The sequence below is a fragment of the Heteronotia binoei genome, chromosome 12 (assembly GCF_032191835.1).
Source record: "Heteronotia binoei isolate CCM8104 ecotype False Entrance Well chromosome 12, APGP_CSIRO_Hbin_v1, whole genome shotgun sequence".
Classification (NCBI taxonomy): Eukaryota; Metazoa; Chordata; class Lepidosauria; order Squamata; family Gekkonidae; genus Heteronotia; species Heteronotia binoei.
The window spans coordinates 49,992,551-50,020,261 of record NC_083234.1 but is presented as its reverse complement, the minus strand read 5'-3'; the positions used below and the strand labels follow the sequence as shown (position 1 = coordinate 50,020,261).

The following is a 27,711-nucleotide window of genomic DNA, read 5'->3' as shown; positions in this document are numbered from 1 at the left end:
TTGATGGGAAATCACCAAGGAATACCAGGGCTCCAATGCAGAGACAGGCAATTGGCAAACCACTTCTGAACATCTCTTGCCTTGAAAACCTATGAGGCTGAGATAACTTGGCTGTGACTTGACAACAAAAAAAGGGACTAAAAAGAATTCTGAGATGTATAGTTGCCAGAGCTACTGCTGCTAGGCTGAAGCTTTTAGAGGCTTCCAGAAACATCACTTGAGATGATAATCTGCCCTGACTCTACGGCTCCCAAGGCATATCCTCAGTATAAGCCAAAATGGTTTTAACTGTCCTTCCTTTCTACCAGAAGACCTTGGGAACAACAGTTCTGCAACAGGAATATATTAAGCAAGTTAAGCATGTTTCAAATATTTATGTGCTTGGATCACATGCTTCATTTAGGTTGTATGCTTGGGTTTATCACACACGCACACCCAATCTTTCTTCTATCTGTCTGTCAAAGACTGACTAGAAAAGGAGTTGAGAAAAATCAGGTTTCATCTTGTGGTTTATTTTAGCTTCAGATTTTTATTACTGCAGGGGGCTTTGTCAGTTCAGATTCTGACACTTGCTTCTTTTTTTGTGAGCTCCTAGTTTTTGGTTGTTTTTAAGACTTAGCATTAACTGTTTTAAGTACATTAATCTGCTCTACTGACTTTATTTTAAGCCACCATGAATGCTTTCCATGGTTAAAAGGTGAAGTATACTTTTTATAAATAGTTGTCTGACTTCCCTTTTATTTCTTTCTAGCCAAGAACCAACAATGGCCAGAGTCCCAGAATGTCAGGAGGAGATGATGGAGTTCTGCAGGTAAGCACAGGGTCACACCTAGAATCCAAATCCATTGCTTCTTGAAACTAGCACACTACTACTATTATATTACCCATGCTAGCACTTTGGTTGCTGCATCAATTGAAGCTGTCCGTGAATGGTGATTACTTTGAATTATCCCTAACTTTGTAAACTTCCCGTATGCTAACAAAATATCTGAATATTACTTCACTGTGGCAACTCTTAACGAGTATTTGTATTTTCAAAGAGCAACCAAAGCATAATCCAGAGAAAGTTAGGGATGACTCAATCCATGGGAATTAGGAATTTGGGACTACAGCAGCAGGCACCTAACCTCCCTGGACTTTATCTTCTACCACAAAGCATTAGCCTTGCTTCATATGGTGTTTCCTTGATACTTTAAGAAAGGCAAATGAAGGATTTTGATTCCCAGTTTGATTCTAAAAATCAATAATAAACCCATAAGCATCTTCCTGTGCAAATGAGAGCAAAACATAATAATGCATAATCTTATATGGTACATAAAGACTGATAGTGATTCTAGTTATAATACAACAATTACTTTTTCTAAGAGTTATTTGACTTGTTTCCTTTCTTGTTGGTTACAGCATGAATGAAGAGATGCCATTCTATGAAGATCAGCCTTGCTTGACTAAGGTAATTAATTTGTTGATTAATTTTTGCTCAAATCATATCCTCTTCTGAGATTTAAAGTTTGAACTCTACGTAGTCATATACTTCAATTTCCACTATTTCCTTAATGTTCAGCACCATAAACCTTTATGCATAACCAAATTGGACTGTAATTGTCTGATAGGAGAGGATACTCCCCGCCCCCCTCAAAAAGGCATCCTGGGACTTTGAGGCATAATGGCTGAGACCTGAGGGAAGGGCATCCAACACACTGTGTCTTATGTTTAAGCACACATTATTGTGTGGTAGCAAGAAAGTGGTGGGATTTCTCCTCCCACCAATTTGTTTTACTAATTTTAAACTGACTCACCATTGCTGTGCTTATATTTTGCCACAGAAATGATTGCAAGATTAATTTGCTCCCCACTGAACAGCCCCATCCATGCTTCTTGCAATTAAAAAATATGCTCAGCTGCAAAACCTATCTGGACAGATCTGCATTATGACTTCTGTGGACCCTAGGCACTTTTGCCTTCATGGACCCCTTCCTCCAGGCTGGATTATATTTGTCTTTATACCAACACAGTTGAAGTATGTATTAGGGCTGCCAGACTCCCTCCCCTGGTGGTTGCAGGGATCCCTTGCTGCCCTGTCAGCTGGCTCAGGTGGGGGGGACTTACCCCAAAAATAGCCGAGACCCAGTCGACATCACAGTGAAGTTCTGACCAGAGAGTTTTTGCCCAAATACCAGAGCAAGAAGTAAACTGTGCTGAGGCTATGCCGGACTCCTATCCACCATCATTCAGTTGGTGCCTACAGCCAAGCCTATATTGATTATACAGTTTACAGTCGTTACGTATTCACTAAGAAATAATAGTGCAGATATCACAATGTTCTCCATTTTGCTCACTTTAAAAGTCTGTGTTATAAGTTATTTCATCAGTAAAATATCTATTTAGGTTAGGAATTACCTTATATAATTTATTGATTTTACAAATACAGGATTGTTATTCACTAAATACGTAAGAATAAATTTGAATGGTGTGAATTGCACATGTATGTTATGTTATTTTTGATATAGCTTTAAATACTTCAAAATTTTTCTTTTAGGCAAAATTTAAGATTTTTGTGGGCTCTAAACATTTAATTTTTTTGTGAGAAAAAATTAAAACATTTTCTTTGACTCTAAAAGTTTACTTTCCCTCTTCTGATAGTAAAAGAAACTAAAACATTTTTGTAGGCCCCTAAAAGTATTGTGGGTCTTAGCCACTGTGCCTACTGTACCCACCCCTCCCATCTTTGAACCATGATTTTCTTGCCCGAGCTGGGCTGGTGTATGCAGAAGGTATCATTACTAAGCAATTTTTCTATTTTTTGAATGTTCAAGGAGACAGCAGCTTATCAGAAAGATTCAGCTGGTTTCTTTTCCCCCCTGCAGAATGCCTCCCAAAGCCAGAGAGAGTGTGCATCATGCTCCCAAGTTCACTGCACCTGTGAGCTGAACATTCAAGTAAAGATCTCCAAGAAGATCCCAACGAAGGGCTTCCGGAAAGCTGTGGTGATTGTGGTTGCTGTTGAGAAGATGAAGATGAAAGCCAGGGTGTTCACTGATGATGATTTGCTGAGCATTCTAAACACCGTCTTAGGTACAGTATCAAGAATGGAATTATCAGCCAGGGTGTGTAGAGTGAGGGAGGGGAAGGAGTGATTGCACAGGCAGCTAACTTGCTTTCTGTGGCCAAGGGAAATCCATAACCTTGGCTCCACGTGTATGGAGAGGATGACAAGGCGCTTTAGCTCCATTATGGACTACGCTGGCACACAGTCTGCAGCTCTTCCTCCATTTTCCCTTTCCAATTTTAGAAGGAGTCAATTGGGCAACAGAAGGAAACACGAGAATGGATCTAAATATGGTTTATCTTTTTCTTTTCAGAACCTGTCTCTTTTGATAACAGTGAATGCACTTACGCGACAGATAGTGTTTACCGCTTCACCCGAGCCCTCTCCTATGATATCCAAGACATTAAGCAAAGGTCCCTCGTCCTCAATCAGCCGGCACAGCTGGTGGCCATGCACCTCCAAGGCACTAACATTAGTCAAGCAGGTAAGATCCAGACACTGATCCTCTCCTACTCTCACCAGCCTGTGGTCAAAAAGTAAAATCCCAGGTCACTCCTAACTCATCGGAAACATCAGTTTCCTTCCCAATTTTACTTCAAACAGAAGCATCCCCTTGATTGTTGCATTGAAGCCATTTTCCTGTTGTTTTCAGTTGCACTAAAAATGGCAGTATACCGTCCAAAAGGCACCGTAAAGAATCCTATTGCACTGGGAATCAAAGGGAGCAAACTCTGCTTGTCTTGTGTGCCAAAAGAGGGAGCAGAAGGGCAGCCGGAGCTACAGTTGGAGGTGAGTATCTCCTTATCCTTTGCCATTGGGGTACAGGGTTGAAGAGAATCCAGAAAAAGTCAACCCATGTTCTGGTGACCAGTAGCAAAGGCTGTGAGGCTGGAACTCCTCAATGGAAGCAGTGTAGCAACTTTTTTTTTTGCCATGGAACAGGGGTCACTAGGTGTGGGGGGGGGGAGGTATTTGCAAATGACCTGTATTGTGCAGGGTGTTTGACTAGATGACAATGGAGTTCCTTTCCAACTCTGTGATTCTATGATTCTCATTGAATTGTCCAGAGGGAAGGCGAGGCAACGTCATGAGGAGTGTTGTGCCTGCATGAGTTAACATATAGCATGAGTTTCTTCCCTGCTCAGTCCTGAAGATCAGAGTGTACATCTGAATACTCTGGCAAGAAAGCTTCCATAATAGTCTAAACTATTCAGAATAAGAATATCAACACCCCCTTGCAGCCTCTCCAGCCCCCAAGTTTGGGGTTAGCATGTACTTCCTTGTACTTTCCATACCATCTGCAGGCCAAACTAGATATTGCCTGTTGCTGATCAAAATCTATTCCTCATATTTCCCACTAAAATCTAGTTGGAAGCAGATGCGAGTCATTTCCTCTCTCCCACACATGCAACAGCCATTGACCTGACATAGGCAAATGCTGTTGCAATACCCTGCAATGACGGCTTCAACTAGGCATCACAGGGGAAGTACAGGAAAGAGAGCAGGGATTAGCAGCAGCCAGCAACATTAGTGACTTTGTCTTGAACTGGGGATCCAGAGATGGGTGGTAATGGCATTCTGATGCTACAGAGAGGTGGTGGTGCACATGCAAAAGAGTTGGTGACAAGACCATTAAGAGAAGCAAGTCCTGTGATCCATTAAGTAGCACTGGAATGAAAATTAGTAGAACCAAGAGAGTGTATTTAGAGCTGAACTCCTGTTCCATCATTCTGCAGCATACAAAGCTGGAAACCAGACTGATGGTTAAAAGGTCACTAAGAGTCGGTGTGGTTTGGCAATTTTTGTCGCTTTAGAAGGAATAACAAACTTTCCCTGTTTTCACTAATGGTCACACTTTTCTCATCTACAGGAAGAAAACATCCTTCGGAACGTTGAAAGATCCAAACTGGGTCGCTTCATCTTCAACAGGATAGATGTCGGGAACACCACACGATTCGAATCAGCAGCCTTCCCTGGCTGGTTCATCTGCACCTCCAAGCCCAACACAGCAGTTGGCATGACTGACCAGCCAGGAGAGGTCTCAATTGTAGATTATGCTCTCACCAACCAAAAGTAGCTGGTTTAAACCAAGTGCTTGCATGCAGAAAAATAGGTGGTGAAGGTCATTAACATAACTCATTAGCATATGTGCCCCCCCAGCCAGAAACAATCTGATGCAAGAAAGGAGAGCCCCAGGCAAGTGAGTCCAGCTTGGGCTGGCTAGAGATCCAGGCAGCCCAAGCAGACCTTGCTCACCTGGGGCTCTTCTGGGCCACCCCCCCCCCAGTCAAAAGACCAGCAAGCCACCCGCCACCTAAAATCACATAAGAAGTGGGAAAAGGGTGGCACAGGCTTCTCCAGGGGTTAATGAGGGCCCCTGGTGGCTGGCTGGCTGCCCGCTCTTCTAATCCAGGGATTGTTATGCAGCTGCACCTACTATTCAATGGACAAGGTAGGTAGAGGGGGAGCTGTCAGAAAGGTTCAGGAGCTGTGCTTCTGTGAGTTCCTGCTGAATCTGAGGCCTGCTTGTATGTACTATGTACACATCTTGTAATCTACGTGCATTTTGGAGCCTATGTTTTTTACAGATCTTGACAGCACTTTCCCTGGAGGGAGAATCTCCTAGAATCTAGGAGAAAGCACTTAATAATGAGAGAACTCTTTATAAGAGTATTCCTCACTGGATCTCAGCAAGTGCAGGCTGGGATCTGCTGAACATGCTGCCCAGGTTTTATTTAAAGGGAGAGGAAGGGGAAGACATGTAATATTTTACCACCACACTGTAAGCCATTGTGCCTTTAAATATTTAATAGTTACTATTTTTTTCTGTTAATTACCAAACACAAGGTTATAAATGTGGGTTTATATTTAATAGAAGTATTTATTAATAATTTATTAAGTTTTACTGTTCTGTCTTGGCTATGTTTTAATAAATTATTCAGCCTGTTCTGGTGATCCCCGTTTTCTGTTTGCTTGGTCTCCATGGGAAGCACAACAGCAGGGGCAGGATGCAAATGAAGAGAGGTTCACCAGCAGCCCAGCCTTCAGAAGAGCTGGTGAAGGAGCTTCTTGCAACAACACTGCAAGAGCAATCCCACCGAGATTACATGCCAAGTCATGTGACAGGCATCCAGACAGTGGTATTGACACAGAGGTGTCTTGTCTGGATCAAAAGAAGAGGAACACAAACATCCTTTATCTGGAATTCAGGAGCTTCTATAAATATTGTTTCTTTGCCGTTCCTTTCTCAGTAATGCAGCCCTCCCAAAAACCTCTCACTATTCACTGAATTGCTGTTCGCTGACTACAAACACACTTGGTGCTATTTCTGATCTAGCTCTTTTTCCTCCGTGGAGAAATTCTTGTGAGCTGGAGGGGGGGGGGAGCCTTTGAAACCCCTTTACTTGTCCTCCTTGAAGGTTCTCACAATTCAGAACCTGGCAGTTCTTCACAGCAAGGGGGACAGACTCTCCTTGGAATTTTGCAGAGACACACCCTGTCTGAAAACCACTGAACACATGAAGTTGACTCTTACAAAATCAGGCCATCAGTCCAACTAGCTCAACATTATTCTCTCCTCTGGATGGCAGCAGCTCTCCAGTTTCTTGGGCAGAGAATGATTTTTCCCACCTCCTAATTAGGTCCTTTAACTGGTGATGGCAGGGGTAAAACCAGGATGTTCTGCATGCAAGCCCTGTGCTTTGAAAATGAGCCACATCCTCTTCTTCTGCTTTAGCATGATTATGAAAAGCTTTGAGGTGTACGCACCTGTATGACAGTTCCAACAGGGCTTTAAACCTACTTTGGTGGGAATAGAAGGAAAGAAAACATACTTTTCCACCACCATTGCAATTTGCATCCATGCTCTATCATCCAGCAATAGTTTTGAAAGGAGACCATTGAACCTTGGCTTATGGTGATAGCTCACTGTGACCAATTTGCTAACCTCTTTGCAGGTAAAACTGAATATATCTGATGGACTCTGCATTAATTACAGCAATGAATGTTCCTGATGTCTCCAGCTGTCAGGTTTCCATGACTACTTTTCATTTAATGCAATTTTGGGATGTGGACAGACTAGTAGGGAGATGTGAGACATATCACTTGTTTATTTAACCTATGTTCAGCTGACTAATAAAATCTGCCAGAAACATCTTGGCCCAATAGATCATGATTATCAACACCTCATTAATGCAAGGCTCAATACCTCAATACCTCTGGCTGAAGCAGAAACCTTGTAAAAAATCCTTGGACACTACAAACATAAATCATTTCTAGGCACTATCAAATTCCTTTCTTTGGAAAAAGGTGGCTTTTCAACTCCATGTGTTTCCTAGTGATATAAATTATCTAGTTCCTTCTCTACCCAGCTTTCAATAAAAGCATGAACAGAAACTACCTTTGTTGCCCTGACAGATAATCTAAGCTGATCTACTGGCAAGAGGAATACATCTCTGTTGGTTCACAACAATCATAGCCTTCTTCTGGACCACCTAGTGGAGGTACTGTTTTATAATGGCCCTAGTCCTGCTAGGAAGTTACATCTCAAAAAGTAGGCTGAAGTTCTGACCTGGATGTCCCAGGCAAGCCTAATTCATCAGATTTTGGAAGCTAAGAAGGGCTGACCCTGGCAAGTACTTGGATGGGAAACCTCCTTGGAATTCCAGGACCCAGAGACAGAAACAAGCTATATCAAGCCAACTCTCTGAATGTCCTCCATGCCACACTAAGGGTCACCAGAAGTCAGTCATGACTTCCAGGCATGCACGCACAAAATATACTCCCCAAACTCCCCCCCCCCCAAAAAAAGCAATCTGGAGGACTTTCGCTCTCTGCCCATTGCTTTAAGGGGCTCTTCAAGGTTCCATCTTGCTGTGTAATATCTACATAAAACTCTCATGATGGCTATCCAGATATCTGAAGTAAATTTTTATTGAAGTACGGATGACAGTTAACTTTATATCTCCTTTGCATGGAGGAAGGTAAATGTGCTTAAACCAGACAGCATGATGTCTGGAGGCAGAAAAAAAACACTGGATGTGGGTAAACAAACTAAAATATAATCCAGATAAAATGGAAATGCTATAAATTGGATGTCGTACAGATATAAGAATATATGTATACAAACTGTTCTCAACGTGGTTGTATTCTCTCCAAGAAAGCGAGTTTGTGATGTAGAGAAAATTTGATATTCTTTACTGTCCTGGGATCCATATGGCAAGGAAGCATCTTTTATCAGTTCCTGCAGTAGTTCATAGAAAAAGCATTCCTGGCTATTGTCAAAGGCAGGGTCCCACAGAGCATATTATAGTCGTCTGAATGTCACACATATCTTCATGACGTTTCTTCTTGCTTTGAAAGGGCATCTGACAGCAAGTGAAGGGCAATTTTGTACTACTTGCCACACTGATAAACCCCCCAAGCCTATATTTCTCCTCAGTCCCTAAAGAAAGTTTACACAGGCAGAGGAGTTAAAATTAAGGAGTTGGTTGATGATTACCGGGAAGCAATCTCTCAATGAATATTTGCCTACATGCATAAAGTTTCCTTGCCAGAAATGCTGTTTCTAGGTCCTCATTTACTTGTTAGCAGCCTGTTTGCCATCTCCCAGGGTCTCCTCCTGGGTGAGCCCTCCCTTTAGTCTTGCCACCAAAGAGAGCCAGTTTGGTGTAGTGGTTATTAAGTGTGTGGACTCTTATCTGGGAGAACCAGGTTTGATTCCCCACTCCTTTACTTGCAGCTTCTGGAATGGCCTTGGGTCAGTCATAGCTCTCTGCAGAGCTGTCCTTGAAAGGGCAGCTTGTGGGAAAGCTCTCTCAGGCCCACCTACCTCACAGGGTGTCTGTTGTGAGAGAGGAATATAAAGGAGATTGTGAGCCGCTCTGAGATTCAGAGTGGAGAGTGGGATATAAATCCAGTATCATCTTCTGTAAGAAATGGAAGACCATTGGAGTTCATTTCATGAGGAATGCATTCTTTTAACTGAAAATCGTATGGCTGTTAAAAAACATGTTGCCTTCTACCTGTGAATCAATTTTTTGTAAGCCACCTCAAGCCATCCTGGTCAATGACTGAAAAGGCAGCATTTAACAAATAAATTGGAGAGGGCGCTCTGTGATAATGTTGTGCACTTTAGATTTGTTAGGGGATTTAAGGCTAAGAACCACCAGGTTAGCTTCTTCTTTATCTTCTGATATCTGCCGAAAAAGTAATTTATCCCACGGTTCTCCTCTTCTGAGCGTCTATAAAGAGCCTCAGGGAGTCTTCAGCGAGACTGGCTCCCAATACTACCGCAAACCTCTAAGAAGCAGGAAGGCGCCAACCAAGGCACAACCCCACCACACGATTGGGAGGAGAGCAGTGGCCCTTAAACCCTTCCCATGCTTCCTGCAAAGCCGCCCTGCTAATCTTCCCACCTCCCCCTTGGTCCGCTCCCAGAAACAGCTCCATGACATCGCACGAGACATCCAGAGCCTCCCCCGCAGGCTTCTGCCTTTTCTTCGGTCCTCCCCCAGGCCACCCAATGGCGTCTCGTGGTCACCTAGCAATGGATCTTCGGCCTGAGCCTACCTGGCTCCCCGTGAGCTGTCGAAGTGCCCTGAACTTTTTTTTAGATTTTGCCTCCCCATCTGTTATATGCGATGAATATCAAGAGATCCCTTTGCACATATGAACAGGAGTCTAGTGCCACTTGAAAACTGTAAAACCATCTGATGGCTGCTTAACTTTTCATGGACAATTGTATGTTATTGATTCTGAGCTCCAGTCCAGGGCAGTTGATGCTGGAATACAATGTCTAGTACTTGTTTAGGTATTTTGAGTCATAAGACTTTTGCAACAGCCGAAGGTAACTATGCTTCTAGAATCATCCCACAAATATAGGACATCTTTATCCCTTGTTAATCTCGCTCCTTCCACTTTAAAAGTCATCTGAGTGGTTTACCAACATGACTTGCAAAATTACACCAATAAAATAGCAAATACAAATCCAAGCCAGTCGAAGCAGTGTGTGTGTGAGAAGCACTCTCAAGTCACAGCTGATCTCAGCCAGGGGCTTTCAAGCAATGTTCCCTCTAAACTGTGGACTCTTATGAGCAAAAATTCTACTTTGTGACTAGCTACTAGTTGTGAGCTACTGCATAAACTAATTTGCTCTAGGGCCATTTTTCCTGAGACAAAATGTGTAAGCTGGTGGCTAAAAAATTAGCTCACATTAACTCAGCTTAGAGGGAACACTGATTTCAAGGTGAGGAACAGAGGTAGTTTCTCATTACCTTCCTCTGCAAAGTCTTCTGTGATGGGCCCCCGACTAAGTTCCGAGGCTGCTCAGCTTCCAAGACCTGACAAGCTGGGCTTCCAGTCCAAGCAGTACAAAACCATAAAGTCACAGATTATAATTAACAAGGCTGAGTGTAACCAGGACAAATTCAATGTGACTCCTAAAGACAGCAAATAGGGCTCCTGGCCTATGTCCCTGAGGAAAACATCAACCATAGGAAAGCCCTTCTGTGTGGCATGCTCACTGCTGGACTGTCTGTAGGTAATTCCTAGCAAGCCTGTGATGCCATTCCATAAAGGGGCTTCCAAGTTTGCAAAAGGTTATGAGTTCGACCTATTTGTGTTGCATTCAGATATTCATCCACACGACTTTTCAAAGACCTAGCATTTTGATAGACTGACAAACATTATTTTTCTGAACGCAATCTCACTTTTCTCAGATCTTTCTCAGAAGCTTCTCGTTCCTCTTTAATGTGCCTGCTCCGCGAGTCCCTCGGCCGTCCCGATAGCCAGCCAGCAAACTTTTCCAGCTGCTGCTCCAGACAATCTGCATAATCAGATTTAAATTTAAATTTAAAAAAGTATCGCGTTCCTGTGATGAAGAGGGGTTGGGAAATCAACACTGCTGCAAAGGGACTACCCCCTACCCCAAAACCTAATCACAGACCATTAGGTATGCACAGTTTACTGCAGAGAATTCGAGCAGTCAAGCCTTCAAGCTTGATTTCAGATCCTGTGCCTGCCGCACACACCATTCTTTTCCCTCGTATATTGTGTATTGATTCCGCCGCCCGTTTTAAAAAGAGACTCCCGCCGCAGTCCGACCCCATTGAGGTAAACCGATCGCGCTCTCGGAGACCTCCGCCCTTCCGCCAACAATTCGTAGCCGAGCCCTCCCTCTTCCCGCAGCCAATCCTTGAGCACGAGTCGTCGGCAGATTCCTCTCGTCCTATTGGTCCGTTTGAACAGAGCCACCGAGAAGGCAGCAGATCCTCTGTTCTGCCCCCGAACTTGCCGTTGCGATGAAGCCGCTTTTGCCTAAAGGGGCTGTGGCCGCCGCTCAAGGTAAGCTGCAGCATTCCGACGTTTGCTCTCGGCATCCGTGCTAAGGGAGAGAGAGATCTTCTGTGCTGAGTGCCTCCAGTCTACCCGCCTCTGCCATGACCTTGTCCCCACCTGGATGTGTCCATAGGCAGCAGCCAGGGAAACCACCTTCTCCACTCGGCCCCTCTGGCAGCCAGGGAGAAAGAGATACCTGACAGACAGGTAGACTAAGGTTGGCCGTGGAGCTCTAGCAACGGCGACAGGCAAAGGAGGAGATCCGCGGGGAGGGGGCGTCTTGCTGTGGAGCCACTCCAGTCTCCAGGCCTTTGGCAACGCAATGCAGACAAGAGAGGCTCGCTGTCAGTGTGGCGCTTTCAGGGCCCTTCGCACTGAGGCTGCGAAGCCTGCTTGGGGAAAGGAACGTGTCACGATGTTGCTGGTTTCTCTGGGCAGAGCCCTTGCCTGATACCTGACTTTAAATATGACGCTGACGAGGCAAAATAGCTCACCTGGGCAATTTTCCGCGTGCATCACCTTTCAGCTGGCTGTTGCCATGCCATGCCAAACAGCTTCCCTGTGCTTAGTTCTGCCAACACCCATCCCAGGGTAGAGACCTCTGGCATGCGTCACTGCTTTGTACTGCAGCACCAACCAGCCTACTTTAAAGGTGGGTGCTTTAAGTCCCACCAATGAATCCTTGTGCCTTGTCAGTGTCGTGTTTAGAGATAGGAGGGGGGGATGGAGGAGAACGGGTTTTCTAAAGACTTCTTAAAGGGGGGGGGGGGGAATAACTCATATTAAATGTTTTCTTTTTTAGAATGAGTAAAATTATTCTTAAGGCGAGGTTTTTCACACTCCAAATGTGTAGCATGAACAAGCGTGAGGACTTTCTAATTTTTTCAACTGGAAAATAAAAACTGGGATATTTAGGAGAGCAATAAAAACTTTTATGCTGTTGAAATACACAATTTTGAGATTTTTTTCCTGTTTTCATGTAAATGATTTTGGCAATAATTAATATGCCATAATATGTTTAACTAATATATTATTAAATAAAGAATATTAATATATCCTTCCTAATGTGACTCTGTTCAGATAATACACTTCCTTTTGTTTACTGCAAATTCTTTTCTACCTTCAACTTCTATTTTTTCCTGGCAAAAATTAAAGATCTATGTGCAGAGGTAACATTAGGTGCAACAGTTTGCAATGCTTTATCAAATAAGAACATAAGAGAACTATGTTGGATCAGGCCAATGGTCTCTCCAGTCCAACACTCTGTCACAAAGTGGAGCAAAAAAAAAAAAGTGCCATCAGGAGGTCCAGGACACTAGAAACCCTCCCACTGTAGCCTCCCCAAGCACCAAGAATACAGAGTATCACTGCCCTAGACAGAGTTACATCTGTACCCTGTGGCTAATAGCTACTGATAGACCTCTGATACTGGGCATGCTTGCAGTTCTTATAGAAAACAAAGAATTTATACTTTTAAATGCCTTACATATGCCAAATATGTATGCTAAGTTTTCAATTATGTATTTAAGGTTTGATAGGAAAGTAAGCACTGCATGTATTTCAATTTCACGTTTTATTATATTTTTAGGATTTTTTTTCCTGGAGAAAATATCTCATCCACCACCCTCAAAATTTCTATAAATTTTACATCTTCAGTTCTGCTTCAATCAGGCCAAAGCCCAACATGCTGATGCAGCTGAAGGTTTTTCATGCACCAGCAACAACTGCAGCACATTCAAATAGCCACTTTGGCTGTGGGTAAACACACCTCTGAAAAATGTTTAGCGATTCACCAGAAAAATATGATAAAGCATGTGAACTTGTTTCAAGAGTTTGCAAGGGGGATTAGATCATACTTGCTGGACAATGTCCAGATCTGAGGCAATGACAGTAGTTGAGTTGCTGGTATCTATTTTGTAAGCCTGATGAACTGGGTTAGGACACACAAAGAGCCTGCAGCCTTTGTGACAGTTTTGTGGGTCTCACAGAGAAGTGCTTGAGAGTGCTGGCCTTGTGACCAAATCCAGTATAAGAAGCTGGAGATCTTGATGCCTCTGTAAGCCTTGGTCAGTTTCCCATAGGATGGGTTCAATAACTGCCTCTTGGTGTTGCTGCTGGTGTGACGTCTTCAGTGACAAATGCACCTTGCTGGTGGTCTTAATTGCTCTTTGTATCTCTTGCAGAGGAGCGATGGAAGAAACTACAAGAATATTTAGCAGCCAGAGGAAAGCTAAAGCAACCCAGTGCCAAGTGAGTGAATTAAATATACAAATTGGTGGTCGGCAACTCCATGCCTCTCTTCCTGTTTCTCCTCCCCTGGCTGGTAGCTATGAGCTTGCTAACAATGCAGCAAAGTCAGATACTGCGTATTAGACATTTTAAAAATGTCTTTTGTTTCTGTCGTCTTCTGTCTTTAGATTAAGTCCCAAAGTAGGTTTGTCCAGACAAGACTGACATAACCCTTCTCATTGTAGATGGGGAAAGGTACTTTTTCTTTCCTACTCTCTCTAGTCTGTGAGGTAACGTAGGTTCCCTTGAAAGCTGAGGATCTTCAGGGTTGTCTCTAGATTGCAGAGAGCACCCCACTAGTTCTTTGGGGTCTCTTGGCAGCTTCCAATAACATCTTCCATGGAATCTCTGTGAGACTGTCTTCCTGGGATGAACCTGTGTTGTTGTGGTTCCGGTCTTACCTGGAGCCCTGGGACCAGATCAGAAGATGGAGCAGGAGATGATTGTGCTGCTGCTCCTCTTGGCCAGTGGAATCTTTGTATTCTATGCCGCAGGAGGATGCTGGGAGAAATTGGTGTGATGTCATTGGTATGTGGAAGATGGCCTTCTTTGCTTCTCCTTTTTGTTGGATCCTATAGATGTTGTGGCCCTGATCTGGATAGCTCAGGCTAGTCCAATCTCATTAGATCTCAAAAGCTAAGTAGAGTCAGCCCTGGCTACTATTTTGATGGGTGACCTCCAAGGAGTACTAGGGTTGTGAGGCAGACAATGGCAAACCACTTCTGAACATCTCTTGCCTTGAAAACCTTATGGGGTTGTCAGCTGTGACTTGATGGCACTTTCTACCTCCATGGATGTTGTGGCTTTGCTAAGCCAGGAGTAAGGGAAAGGGGTGGACTTGGATGAAGATGAACAAACTGAATTCCAAGAGGGAGACACTGTTGGTAGGTATGTTAGCAAATCTGAAAATTACATGTGATGGATGGGATTGCATGCCCCGTGAAGACACAAGTTTGCAGGGTGGGTGTTCTCCTGCTCTGGGATGCCCAGATTGCAGTTATAGCAAAAACAATAAGAGGAAACCTCAAATAAATGCAAATATGAAAACCAGAAAGGTTCGCAGTTATAAATTACTGGCAACTTATTTAAACTATTAAAGTGTATAATTCAAAAAGTCTTAAAAATACATTTAGCACAAAGCTAATAACATCAATTGACACGTGAATTCCTATGACATCAAATTGACACGGCAAACCAGGCAAACTTGAATAATCAGTTCAAGATATATCAAATTCCACAGCAATCATTTCCACACTTTATGAGGCAATCATAATGCCGTTTTTCAGAGATTGTCAGTGGTGCAAGAGCTAAACCCCAATTCTATGAGTTGATCACGGGGCCACACAGTGGAGCTGACCGTTTCACACTGAATGGGTCGTCAGATGTTCAAAACAGGATCTTGCAGTATTTCATATATTCATTAATCAATACATTCAAATTCCAAGTCAGGATTGCTGGCTTCTCCCAGGAGGAATGAATATATGAAATACTGCAAGACCCCGTTTTGAACATCTGACAAAGCCATTCAGTGTGAAACGGGCGACTCCAGCGTGCGGCCCCATGATCAACTCGTGGAACTGGGGTTTAGCTCTTGCACCACAGACAATCTCTGAAAAATGGCCTCATAAAGTGTGGAAATGATTGTGGTGGAATTTGATATATCTTGGACTGATGATTCGAGTTTGCCAGGTTTTTGCCGTGTCAATTTGATGTCTTGGGAATTCACTTGTGTCAATTGATGTTATTAGCTTTGTGCTAAATGTATTTTTAAAACTTTGAATTATACACTTTAACAGTTTGAATACGTTGCCAGTAATTTACAATCACAAACCTTTCTGGTTTTCATATTTGCAGATTGTAGTTATGGCAGGGAACTCTTCTTACCTACTGAGACTTCCAATTTCAGCCTTTCCTGAATTCTGACCAGGTCATTTGCATGTGGTCCAACTGAACACCTGAAGCTGCCTTATGCTGAACCAGATAATTGGTCCATCAAAGTTAATACTGTCCACTCAGAGTGGCAGCAGCACTTTAGGGTCTCAGGTGGAGGTCCTTCACATCATCTACTATCTGGTCCTTTTAACTGGAGATGCTGGTGATTGAACTTGGGACCTTCTGCATGCCAAGCAGATGTTCTCTATAAAGCCACAGCTTCTCCCAGCAATGTAACATGCTCTGTATGGAAATGTTTATGAAGAGTTCTCTGAAATAATGGTTTTGTGCATGTGTGCTCGAGAGTAAGTTTTGCCTCAGCTTAGCAAGGGCCTGTGCCCAAATAAGTGTGCATACGTTTGCAGGCTGAGACATGTGTGTGTGATGCTTTTGAAGTAAAATTTCATAAAAAGACTGCTTAAAGCATTTTTCCTCACATGTTTAACAGGCCATACTTAAAGGACAAGACTAATCAGCAGAATCTGATTCCCTCCACATCAGACCCTGTAAGTAGATAAGAATATTCTTGTAGTTGGGGATTCCTCCTAGTCTAAGGTGGGGGGGGAGGATAAAAAAAAACATGTTACTTGCATGTGTCTTCTGAGCATTCCTGTCTCTTTTTTTCAATTCTGGTCTGTGCATCCTTTCTGTTTTCAGACTGCCAGATGTAAAAAAGGCATTACCCTGAACAAGACGACAGGTAAGCAGAAGAGGGAGACAAAATATTCAGCCCCTGCTAGCCGGGTTCCGCAGAGCAGATTGTCTGGTGCTCTTGTCTCTCAGAAGCCCCAGGATGCACCTTCAGAGCTGCTAAGAAAGAGACCTCTGCATGTTCTTCCTTCAAAGGCAATTGCTGAAAACCTTGCTGGGAAACAGAGCATTACAATATCTTCCTCCAATCGTGGTTTATGCCAAGTGAGAAAGACTAAAAAGTTGGAGCCAGTCACCAAACCAAAGACTCAAGCACTCCAGCAGACAGCAAAAAGTTTCACGCTACCCACTCATTCTGTGGAAAGCTTGCAAGAAAAGGCTGACAAGGAGAACTTGGGGAGTAAGTTCAACCCAAGTCTTAAGAAGAAGGTAGCTGTTAGGTCTGACCTCCCATCCGAGTCCCAAACATGGAACAGCAGGCCAATTGCTTCACAAGGCAGTATGGCTGTGAAAAGGCAAGTGCAAACTTATCAGGCTACTAAGTCACAAGTCCAGTATGACCTCAGAGGGCCTTCAGCTAATCTCAAAGGGGCTGATCTTCAGAAGCAAGTCCCTGGGGAGTCAGGGGCACAGATTGCATTAAAGGTTGGCCAGTCATATGCTTGTTCAAGGCCAGAAATTAAAAGCCAGGGTCTAAATCCCAGAGCATCAAAGCAATGTACCAGTGTGCTCAGGCGACTAAAGGAGAATGCAATACAGTCAAGGACATGCAAAGCTCCAGATGCTCTTCAGAGGGGACAATTGAAGCAACAGCAGAAGATTCCTTGCAAAGCTCAGCAAGTGAGAAGGCATCTGAGCAATTCTCGTGCCTCGACAAACCCCTCAGTAACACAATTAAGAGGAAAACAAACTCTCCCTTTGGCAGCACATGATGGCATCAACAAATGTAGGAGAAGCCAGAGCAGTAAGAAACTCCAGCGAGTGCCCAGAACTTCCAGCTTGAAATCCAGGCCTGTTGTCTCTCCAGATTGCACAGCAAATAGAGTCATTGACACTCGGAGATGTGAAAGAAGCAAGTCAAGGCAGCTGGGGATGGGTCAAGAGCCCAAAACCCCACATACCCAGGATCGCAGGCAAGTTTGGCCCCAAGTGTATTTGCAGTCACCTGTCTAGTGCAGTCTCCTAGCCTGAGGCTTACCTAGAGATCATCTGCTATCAGGCCAGATCAGCTTCTGGGGTGGAGAGATGGTTGATGAGAGTGTATATTTGCACCCTGCTCTTTTTGGGGAGGTAGATCCTACAATGTTCCTCCATTAGACCCTTGTCCCAAAGGTGGCCTTGATAGTCACAGATCTCTTGAGTTTTGTCTGAGGAATGTTCATCAGACTGTGTCAGCAGAACAGATAAATGAATAACTTATTTGTGCCCCCACTTTCTGTGTTACATTTTCTCACCTACTAAAAAAGTCTTTAGCATCTTTCTTGTGGGGTATGGGGGGCATACATGCACTCCGCATGGCAAAGCAGAAACATGAGTGACTCTGCCCTGTATTATGACATGCAAAAGAGATTCCCACCCCCCTCATTGTGTTCTCTATGTTGTGTTGCCAGTCATGGTAAGGAGCCTTCTCCTTGTCAGTTTCCTATTTGCAAGCAGTCAGCTCTCCAGCACTATCTTTTTTGGTTAAAGATAAACTGGCAAGCAGTCCTCCCAGGCTGTATCTGGAACTGGGATCCTTCGCCCTTCAATTCCTGTCCCTCTGATGCTTTTGCATGACTGCAGTTACCATGCACACAAACAGCAGTGCATGAATGAGGGCTGAAGAAATGTGCAGAGACAGGAAATGCTCTCCAAGTGGGTGGCTGCGGCCATGACTTTGCTTGCCATTTAAATGTTGATTGGAGTCCTTGTAAATTGCATTAGTGACCCTGGAGCCACAAAATAGTGTACATTCACACCCACAGACACACCCTCATTTTATCCTGACAACCCTGAGGGAAAGTGTGTGATTCAAGATCACCCAGACGGCTTCAAGGGAATTTGGACTGTGGTCTCCCTGGTCCTAGCCCAATTGCTCCACCCCACTGCACTGGCTCTTGAGCATGTAGGACACAAAACTGGTAGCCTAATGGAGTCTTCTTGGTTTTCACTAGGAAGCAGCTGGAACAGTGGCTGAAGTCCAAAGGAAAATCCTACAAGCGGCCACCAATGACCCTGCCTGCTGCAAAGCCACGGAAGAAAAGGCAGAGTCTGAACCAGTCCTTCTGGAACAGCCTGGGGGAAGAGGAGGAAAGAATGGATCACAGCTTGGTGGAAAAGATTTCAAGTACATTGATGGAGTGCCTGAAGCTTGCTGAGGAGGTGTGCTTTGAATCTTTTATCTGGCATATGGGAAGCTGCAGGGATGTTGGGGGTGTTCCTTATTTAAGTGACTTGTATACAAGTGATAAAGTGGAGAAGGCAGTCCAACTATGCCTTCGCCTGCCTGTCCCTCTTCCAGTCCCACTGTCTCACCTGCCTTCTATAGCAAGCAAGGCTTTAAATCTACCCCACAATACGTAGAGAAAAGATGTGGGGTGAAGAGACCAATGGAGGATCAGGTCTGGAGAAGGCAATGTATTGCTCCTGTGTCTTTGGCATTTTCAAAAGCTTATAGTATTTCTGGGGCTGCATCTGGTCAGCCTGACCCAGAAAGTTTCGTGGTGTTATCCTGTGGCCTCACCTATTGTAAGTCTTACTGCCTGCAGACCTCCAGGATATGCAGCCACCAGCTTCAGTGGCTTGAACTATCTTTGCAAAGAAAAAGAAACAGATTGCAGTTTTTGCAAAACCTCTGGAAGTTCATGAAGGTCTGAAGCCACATTTGCTTCCTCCTTCCCCACTTCTGAATTCGAGCTGGACTAGCAATCCTTGGCCCTGGATGTGTTTTGAAAAGGGATATTTCCCAGGCCTTGTGGGTACATTGTGCAAACTACAGTCAGGCTCTGGATGCAAATGACTAGCTGGTGCCTTCTTGTTCAGGGATTAGGCCTCCCGTGAACAGACAGCAAATTCTGTTTTATCTAATTATGTTTATCCTGCCTTTCCAATACAGTTCAAATTAGCTTACCAGTTCTAAATACAACATACAGGGCTATGTTGATAATGGTTGATGACCCAAGTGCCTTAACCATCCACCCAAAGGTGCCAGATGGTGCCAGCAAGCCACATTGCTCCAGCTGGGGAAGTCAACTCTCCCCTTATTGATTTACCTGATGGTGAAAACTTGTTCTAACAACCCACTCCAAACCCGGTTTTCTTCCACCATTTGGCAACAGCCACCCTGGACCAGAGTTAGTATTCACAGGAAGGGTGCTTCACTGCTCCTGTCAGTTTTCCTCTTGACCTGTGCTGCTCTGAATCCTCTCTGTTCTCTCTTAGGGATTTCCTTCAGAAGAGATCCTGGCCATGCTTTCCCAGATCCCAGAGGCAGAGAAGTTTGCCCAGTTCTGGATCTGCAAAGCAAAACTGCAGGCACGACGTGGCACATTCGATGTAGCTGGGCTGTACGAAGCGGCTGTTCGTGCTGGGGCTGCAGTGAGTAGCTTTTCATTTGCCTTCAGCGTCTTGCTTTGTTTTAGGTTCGTCATGCTAAGTATGCAACAGCTAGCTAGCCATCCCAAGTGAATGCTTTGTTTGGATTAAGCCAGGCAATTTACAAGTTCTGTTTTCTCTTTTGACCTTTCTTAGGCCTTGTAGGTACATTGTGTAAGCTAAACCTGGGGGTGGGGTGTCTGGCTGCCAGCAATGAGTGTTAGGGTTGGTGCAACATGAAAGAGCTAACACAGGTTTTGTTCTTAACCAAAGATCCCTGCAGAGGGAGAGTCTTGTGTTGGGAAATCTCACTTCATGAGTATGTGGGGGCTGCTGCCTTGGGCAGGACCCTGAGACATACCCAGCGGAAGGGCCCTGTGTCGGTAGGCCACCTATCCACTGATCCTAGAAAGGCACATGATGCCATAGAGGAAACAGCTGTGCTTCCAGAGAAGTGGAAGCAGGGAAGAATTTCCTGGGACTAAGTAGGGGGTGGGACGTGGTTGGCAGGCGGGGGGTGGGGTTGTTGGTCTGCAGTATGCAGCACCCCTCCCTATCAGATTCCTAACACAAGCTGAGCTATCGCCATTCTAATTCTAGTGCTGGCTGTTTATAGGAAGTGTGGGGAAAACAGCACACATGAGGTGGGTGTCTGCATAGCTGCACAGCCAATGAAAAGATGCTGGAGAAACAACTGGATTGTTTAAAGCATGGTTCTTGAGTGTTCCGAATGCAGCTCATACCAAGCTGGATCCTTCCTCTGCCCTCTCCCCCATTTCTTGGGAATGAATGTTCAGTTTATTTGCTTAGAAAATGTCAAAAAACAGCACATTTGCATAGACTGTAAACATGCAGGGATCAAGGTCTCCTAAACTGGGCTATGGGTAGACATGACCTCTCTAGCAAAGCAGCCAGGAATGCAGAGGATTTAATCCCCAGCTCCATTCCTCTCTGGCCTAGAGATCTTTCCCTGCTGAGCCAGGGGCCCCTTTGAGACACCAACACCACCGCCCCTCTGTAGCGAGAATATTCAGTGCTCCGAAGGACCCCTGCCTTACATGTGAAACATGTGGCAAAAGTGTTGTGGCTGCTCAGTAATTGCTTTTTGTTTTGTAGCCACTACAGAAACTGAAGGAGGTTGTTGCTGATCTTCTGAAGAATCCAGACAGTCCAGTCCAGGGTAAGAAATATGGAAGAGGCAAATGTGGTCCCTGTGTTCATAAAAAGTAGTTAACAGCTAAAGTTGGAATCCCATCCACAGCTACTTGTTTCTCACTCAGGAAGGGGAGAATTGTTTGATTAAGTAGGCTGGCTGCGCATGCTTCTTGCTGTCAGGTTCGGGCTCAGTAGTGGTTAGGGTTTCACCTGGGAGCCTATACCTGCAACCTGACCAAGGACAGAGCAGAAAAGGGCAACCTCTTCTGTCCCTCTCTTTAAAGGTCACCTCCCAGGATCCATTAGCAGAAGAAGCCCAAGTTGTGTGCTTGGAAAAGGAGATTGGGGCTTGGTTGATGTCTGTTAGGAAAGTCGGCTGTTGCATCTCAGATAGCAAATGTGGATTTCTTGGAGGTGAATACAGGATCTGGAAGGAAAGCGGGGACACTTTCTGCTCCTACAGTCACCAGGAAGTGGGAGCCCACCTACTGATCCGGCCAATAAGCTCCAGGCTTCCCTTTCTCCCACTTCAGGGAGCTCTCTTTACCTCGTAAGGAAGTGCCATCCCCAAGCCTCGGGGGATTCTCAGTCTCCTCTCCTCCATGGGGGCTTGCTGCCATACTTTATTTCTTGTGGGAATGCATCCTGGCTGACTGCAGCCAAAGGCAGAAGTGGCAGCAACGTGTCAAACCACAGGTGCTGTGATTTGTGCCCTGAGGGGCAAGAAAGGAGCCAAGTCAGCACTTTGAATCAGCAAGCATTTTGGGGCAGTGATCAGTTCCCATCAAACATCCAGAATAAGTCTGCCCCAAGGCGGAAACTCTCAAGGTGAGCAGCAGAGAGATATGCTTCTAAAACAATTCGTCTCTGCAATTTATCTTTAAGCTTTAGAACGTTTTGACTACTCTCAGGAGAGAAAGACCCTGCCTCAGGCTGCCCTTTAGGCAGAGTCTTTTGACATCCAGTCACATTTCCCTTTGCTGCTTTCTTTTGTATCCCCCACAGTGAGTCCCACTCTAGTTAGTCCTCTCCTGGCCAGGGACCAGGTTGCGATTACTCCCCAGAGCACTTTGCAACGCCAGACTTGCAAGCCGGTCTCAGGTATCAAGCTACAAATTATTCCACTGTTCAGGTAAGGATTCTGGCCTACCTTTGCCCCTCCCCTGACTTCTGATCTGATGTTCTTGAGCTTAGCATGGCCACCCTTCCTTTTCCAATCAGCCACGCTCTTCTGCCAACCAGCAGATGAGCTGTAGCTTCATTGGAATTATGCCAGCTTTCTTGTTGACACCATTCCTGCTTGGTGACAGCTGCTGGGTGCTTTTAAACCTGGACAAATGTCTTCAGGAACAGAAAAGTGGGTCATGGCTGTAACCCAGGCCTCAGCCTCAGTTGGCACCTGCAAGTGTTTCTTCCACTGCCACCGCCTTTCCTCCCCTTGCTTCCAAAATGTTAATTGTGGGGCCATCCGGAAGTGGAATGAATGCAATGCAAATAGGCGCAATTTGAATAACACCTCTCATCTGCAAACATGGGAGGGGGGCAGTTGGCAAACATGTTATGATATACAACCCTGAATGCCAAAGCATTTTGTTGCTGGTTGCTGTGACCTAGAAAGGTTTGCCTTGGAAAAGCAAGAAGCCCTGGTTTGGTTACTCTCTATTTAGTGGGAGAGTGGAATACTTGTTAAGAAGTGAGAGCAGCCGACAGTATCAACCTTCTCTCTTGCAGAGCAAAAGAGCACCATACAGGGCCAGACACAAAGCTCTTGACTCCAGTGCGGCGTTCCCTGCGCATAGAAGGTGCCGGGGCTTGCTACCCAGAGATGTTGAAGGACCACAACAAGGTAGTGGCTTCCCTTGATGAACTTATGGCCACAGATCATGGAAGCCTCTTTGTGTTCCGTAAAAATGAAGCTTTACCAGAGGATGTAGAAGTGGAGCTCTTGAGGTTGTGACCATACCCCCAGCCCTGAACACTCCTCCATTCTCAAGTGACAGTACAAGGAAATCAAATGATCCCCCTTCCCCAGATGTCCCCTCTGTGTTTCTACAGGCCTGGCACACGGAGCTCACCGTCTCTTTCCTGTTACAGCTGTGCAAATAGACTGAAAACATTAAAAAGCACCCTCACAAAACAATCAGACCTTTGACAACAGAGGTATCTTTATTTTTGTTGGGAGAAAGCTGAGCACATCTGGCTTTGGGGAGTGGGGGGGGAGGGAGTGCCCTTGTTTCACAGCAAGATTTCTTTCTTTCGAGGAGCCAACTTAGCAGAGGAACAAAAGAAAAGCACAACTGGTCTCTAGTGAAGGTGTGGCTGAATCTTCTGTGCTTGCTCCAATCCCCTTCTCTGGGATCCTGTGTGAGCACAGGAAGAGAAGGGCCTCTTGCAGACTGCATGGAACTTAACAGCCTGCTATCCATACTTTTCCCTATCTCCCCGCGTTGGCTCCTGGGACATGGCTCACACAGCTCTCTAAATCCTCTCTCTTAAATCCTGCTCCAGCTGACATTAAGGCCTGACTGGCATGTTACATGAGGGTATCTGGAGGACGGGATGCTGGGGATATGCTAGGTGAGAATCCTGCAACAAGCTGCCATGACTTCAGCCTCAAAAGACATCCTTGGCCTTAGGCTGTGTTTTATTTTTGTTCTGTGCACCTTTCAGACTGACAATTCTGCCTTCCCTGGCAAACTAAGGTGGGCACTCTTCACCCTCCTCCAGTCCTAGAAATGGTTCTTTGTTTCTCTTTTGTGGTCTTTCTTTGGGCTAAAGTTGTAATGAGGTGCCTTGTTTGGGTGGGGGGACACCTCCATGGCCACTACAGTGTGAAGATTTGTGCTGAGCTCTCGGCAGCAAAGCTGGCTTGAACACTGAGGCCCCAAAGCAGGTCTGTATGGCCACTTGTCTGTGCTCTGTGATGGTGACTGGACCACCACAGATCCTGCTGGTTGTGCTTGAGGAGTTTCTGCTGCTCTGGGGCTGTTTCAGTTCTGGAAATCCCAGGGGCTTGAGCCTCACTCTGCCTGAGTGGGTCATGGCTGTAACTCAGGCCTCAGCTTCAGTTGGCACCTGCAAGTGTTTCTTCCTTGATGGGTTCAGGGTATCTTCTACAGGTGCCAGAGGGAGAGGTTTCTCCCTGGTGTCCGCTCAGGAAGGAGACTAGCTTTCTTCTTTGCTTCTCTGACACACTACAGAAGTGTGCCCAGTGAGAGCAGAATGGAAATGGGGGGCTTGTCCTGCCATCCTCAAGAGGTCAGGTCTTCATTCCTCCCAGTTAGGGAGAACTGTCCTACCTTGGTTTCAGTTGTTCAACCACTCCTTGTGATGGCTATGCACAGGCAATGTCTCAGAGCTTCTTAATGCAGAAAGAATGAACTAGAAGCAGCATCTTCAGATGGCATCAGCTGGGAGGGGCTGCAGGCCTCGATTCTTGGGGGTGGAGCTCTTGATGGCTGAAGTGGCTAGTGGGGGAGGGGTGCAAACAGCAAGCCTCCTAGAAAGGCCTTTTGCAGCTTGCTGGGCTCTTGCACCCGTACCCGCGGGCAGCCTTGGCCTATCCTTTCAGAATCAGTCACTTCACGGGTTGGGTCTTTCTGATGTCAGCTAGGGAAATACCAACATCTGTTCCATTTTAGAAGCCCCTCTTCTCCAGCTGAGCAACACTCATCTGTCACATCTGGAATTCCTTCAGCATGGATTGGAGAGATTCAGTCGTCATAGTCCTCGTCATTGTTGGTTTCCTGGAAAATGTTTTGGAGCTTCTGCAGGGGACAAGTTAGCACAAAGATTTCTGCAGCCTGTCTTACCAGAGTGCTGGCCAATGCAAGAGGAGCGGTTTCTGTTGGGAAGAGGTTGGGGCTTATCTTTTATACACAAAAGCTACACCAGTGACTCAGTTCCCCAACAAGCCCATAACTGAGTAGTGCTCTGTCCTCTGGGATACAGCCTTGTCAGTGGAGCTCTTAGGGCGCTGTGTGTTTTCTGTTTGGCTATCTGCACTCTGTAGGAACTCAGTGGCAGCTTGGTGTAATGGTTTGAGTGCTTGCTGGACTAGGGTCTGTTCAGATCCACAGTTTCTCATGAAGCTCGCTGGGTGACCTTGAGGCAACCTCATAGGGTTGTTGTGAGCATCAGATAGAGAAGGGGAACTGCAGACCACCCTGAACTCCTGGGGGAAAGGGTGGAATAAGAATACGCCATCCCACTGTATCCTCACAACCACTGAGATAGGGTAAACTGACAACAATTGGTCCAAGGGTCACCCAATGAGCTTTCATAAGCCAGGGGTTTGAAACTGGGTCTCCCACATCCCCATCCAGCATCCTAACTGTGCAGGCTTGAGGCACACCTAAACAGCCAGAAAACAATGCGCTTCCATCGCTCAACTGGATTCCCTCAATTCCATAGCCTCTAGACAGTCAGAGGCATATACAGGGAACTTACTAGAGGCCAGTGTTTGCTCAGATGAATGCTGTGTTAGCACCTTATTTTCCTGCTCCTGAAGATGCCCTAGCTTGGCCTTGGCTGGGTGCGGGGTGGTGGACTACAGAGGCTCAGCCAGATAGCTGGTGCTTTGGCATGGCCAAACATATCCCTGCTGGATCAGAGACAGCAAGTTGCCTAAACTTGCCCATCCTTAGGATCTTCCTTAGTCCAACACGTATTTTTTAAAGATCTGTTTGCTAAAAGAATTTGCTTTGGGGCTTTTGAATAAACCAATGAACCTTTTTAAAAAGCCCCTGCATCTGGTTATTTCTTCAGGGACAGACTGCTCTGTGTGCTTAAAGCAAATGCCTGACTGGCTGCTGTCATGTTTATTTTACTTTATTTATATCCTGCCTTTCACCCCAATGGGAACCCAAAGCAGCTTACATCATTTTCCTCTCCTCCGTTTTATCCTCACAAAAAGCCTATGAGGTAGGTTAGGCTGAGAGTATGCAACTGGTCCAATTTACCCAGCAAGCTTCCGTGACACAAGAAGAGATTCAAACCAGGGTCTTCCAGATCCTCATCTGACACTTTAAAGAAAGTCCTTTTGGGGGGAGAGCCTACATTTTGCACAGGCTCATTCGATAATTATATGTTCACTGCATTCACCACCTTTAGGATGGTGGAAAAGCAGACGATGAATCCCTGCCCAGATGGAGAACCAATTTGGTATAGTGGTTAAGAGCAACTAAGCTGGAGAACTGGGTTTGATTCCCCATTCTTCCACATAAAGCCAACAGGGTGACCTTGCGTCAGTCTCAGCTCTCTCAGCCCACCTACCTGACAGGGAGTCTGTTGTGGGTAGGGGAAGGGAAAGGAGATTGTTAGCCACTCTGAGACTCCAAGTGAAGGGCAGGAAATAAATCCAATCTCTTCTTCATCTTCCAGGTATTGCTGACAACATTTAAACATTTTAGACATAATTAAAGGTGATCCCCTCCTGGTTTTTCCCAGCCTTTTTCTTGAGTTGTGTTCCCCCCTCCCAGCAATTTTGCTGTAACTGCTCACTGGGGACTACACTGGTTTCAACACCTGCATCTGTGTCCATGGTGTCTTTCTGCTTTGTTCCTTTTCCATTGTGTTTTTATTAAAATAGTTATACTTGCATCCTTTCCTTGTAGCTAAGGTGGCTTACAATTCCAAGAGTAAAAACACAATTCCAAGAATAAAATAAATAGAGTAAAACTACATATTTTACAGAGTAAAACTACATATATCCCTCAACAAGTGCCTGCAGCTTGAACCTCAATGAAAACCCTTGCAAGTAAAAAGGCCTTACAGTGTTTCCTAAAAAATTCTACACGTGATGGTCTTTTGGATGCCCTTCCACAGGGGTGGCCAAACTGCAGCTTAGGATCCACATGTGGCTCTTTCACACATACTGTGTGGCTCTTGAACCCCTCCACCACCCTGTTGGCTGGCTTGGAGAAGGTATTTCTCTAGATCACTTCTTCAAGCCAAGCTAGCCAGCGGCTTGGAGAATGCAGTTAAAGTTGCTTTCTTTCCACTTCTCCCTCATCTTCCTTTTTCCATCATTTTCCTTCCTTCTGACATTCATGTCTTATGACTCTCAAACATCTGATTCCTCTATATGGCTCATGTTAAGCAAGTTTGGCCACCCCTGGCCTTCCACAAGGCCTGGAGCCCGTTCTAACTGGATGGAAGTGAAGATCAGTGAAAAGACCTTGGGAAGAAAGGGAACAAGGTGGCAAAGTCTGAAGACGGGTGAAGGGTGCAAGGCTTTGGACACCATCTACTCACCTGCTGCTTGCAGAAGCCAAGTGGGTGCATCCAATGCCCTGGTAGCAAAGCTGGCTCACTGAACTCTATGCGTGCGTGCTCCACAGTTGATTCATGCGGCATCTGGCGGGGGAAGGGATTGGCACAAGGATGTCAGTGAGAGCACTGCTGGTGGGATTGCTCCCCCCCCTCCATCCTTAAAAAAGGTGTCCCTCAAGCCCATGCAGAAATAGACCTCTGCTTCTATCCCTAGCTGGAGAGAAGAAAGAACCCAGATCTGACTGTTTATCCATGACACCAGCACGGTCCTGCCCTTTCCTAAATTGGAACAGGCTAGATGAAGCTTTCCACACATCCATCCAGAATCCTTCCACCACCATCACCCTGCCCTTAAATCTGTTTCAACATACCAGTGTGGGTGGTGCCCGGAAGAGATAACTGAACGGGTAATACAGGAAGTTAATAAAAGAGGCAGCGTAGAGGTCAGCGTAGCG

The 27,711-nt window shown here is 45.4% G+C and overlaps 2 protein-coding genes across 3 annotated transcripts; both read left to right on the top strand.

The window, feature by feature from the left end:
* Positions 1 to 755: 755 nt before the first annotated feature.
* Positions 756 to 5,993, top strand: IL1B (interleukin 1 beta). Its single transcript, XM_060250943.1, has 6 exons — positions 756 to 811; positions 1,402 to 1,450; positions 2,865 to 3,072; positions 3,360 to 3,530; positions 3,699 to 3,835; positions 4,917 to 5,993. Exons 1-6 carry the CDS (start codon positions 765 to 767, stop codon positions 5,121 to 5,123), a joined length of 819 nt encoding a protein of 272 aa, XP_060106926.1. The 5' UTR covers positions 756 to 764; the 3' UTR covers positions 5,124 to 5,993.
* A 5,156-nt stretch (positions 5,994 to 11,149) lies between these two features.
* CKAP2L (cytoskeleton associated protein 2 like) lies at positions 11,150 to 23,120 on the top strand. Of its 2 annotated transcripts, none has more exons than XM_060251604.1 (9): positions 11,150 to 11,389; positions 13,567 to 13,633; positions 16,053 to 16,110; positions 16,262 to 17,388; positions 18,409 to 18,616; positions 19,676 to 19,831; positions 20,945 to 21,008; positions 21,989 to 22,115; positions 22,715 to 23,120. In XM_060251604.1, exons 1-9 carry the CDS (start codon positions 11,347 to 11,349, stop codon positions 22,938 to 22,940), a joined length of 2,076 nt encoding a protein of 691 aa, XP_060107587.1. In that variant the 5' UTR covers positions 11,150 to 11,346; the 3' UTR covers positions 22,941 to 23,120. The 2 variants fall into 2 exon arrangements, with proteins under 2 accessions (XP_060107587.1, XP_060107586.1); XM_060251603.1 differs by having other exon boundaries at positions 11,320 to 11,389; positions 16,262 to 17,392; positions 18,413 to 18,616.
* The last annotated feature ends 4,591 nt before the right edge of the window (positions 23,121 to 27,711 follow it).

Excerpts from the sequence above, each read along its gene's own strand:
- IL1B (XM_060250943.1), top strand. The coding sequence starts at position 765 with ATGGCCAGAGTCCCAGAATGTCAGGAGGAGATGATGGAGTTCTGCAG. Across the intron at positions 812-1,401 it reads GAGATGATGGAGTTCTGCAG|CATGAATGAAGAGATGCCAT; the intron begins GTAAGCACAGGG and ends TGTTGGTTACAG. Across the intron at positions 3,531-3,698 it reads CACTAACATTAGTCAAGCAG|TTGCACTAAAAATGGCAGTA; the intron begins GTAAGATCCAGA and ends TGTTGTTTTCAG.
- CKAP2L (XM_060251604.1), top strand. The coding sequence starts at position 11,347 with ATGAAGCCGCTTTTGCCTAAAGGGGCTGTGGCCGCCGCTCAAG. Across the intron at positions 11,390-13,566 it reads GGCTGTGGCCGCCGCTCAAG|AGGAGCGATGGAAGAAACTA; the intron begins GTAAGCTGCAGC and ends TATCTCTTGCAG. Across the intron at positions 18,617-19,675 it reads GCCTGAAGCTTGCTGAGGAG|GGATTTCCTTCAGAAGAGAT; the intron begins GTGTGCTTTGAA and ends GTTCTCTCTTAG.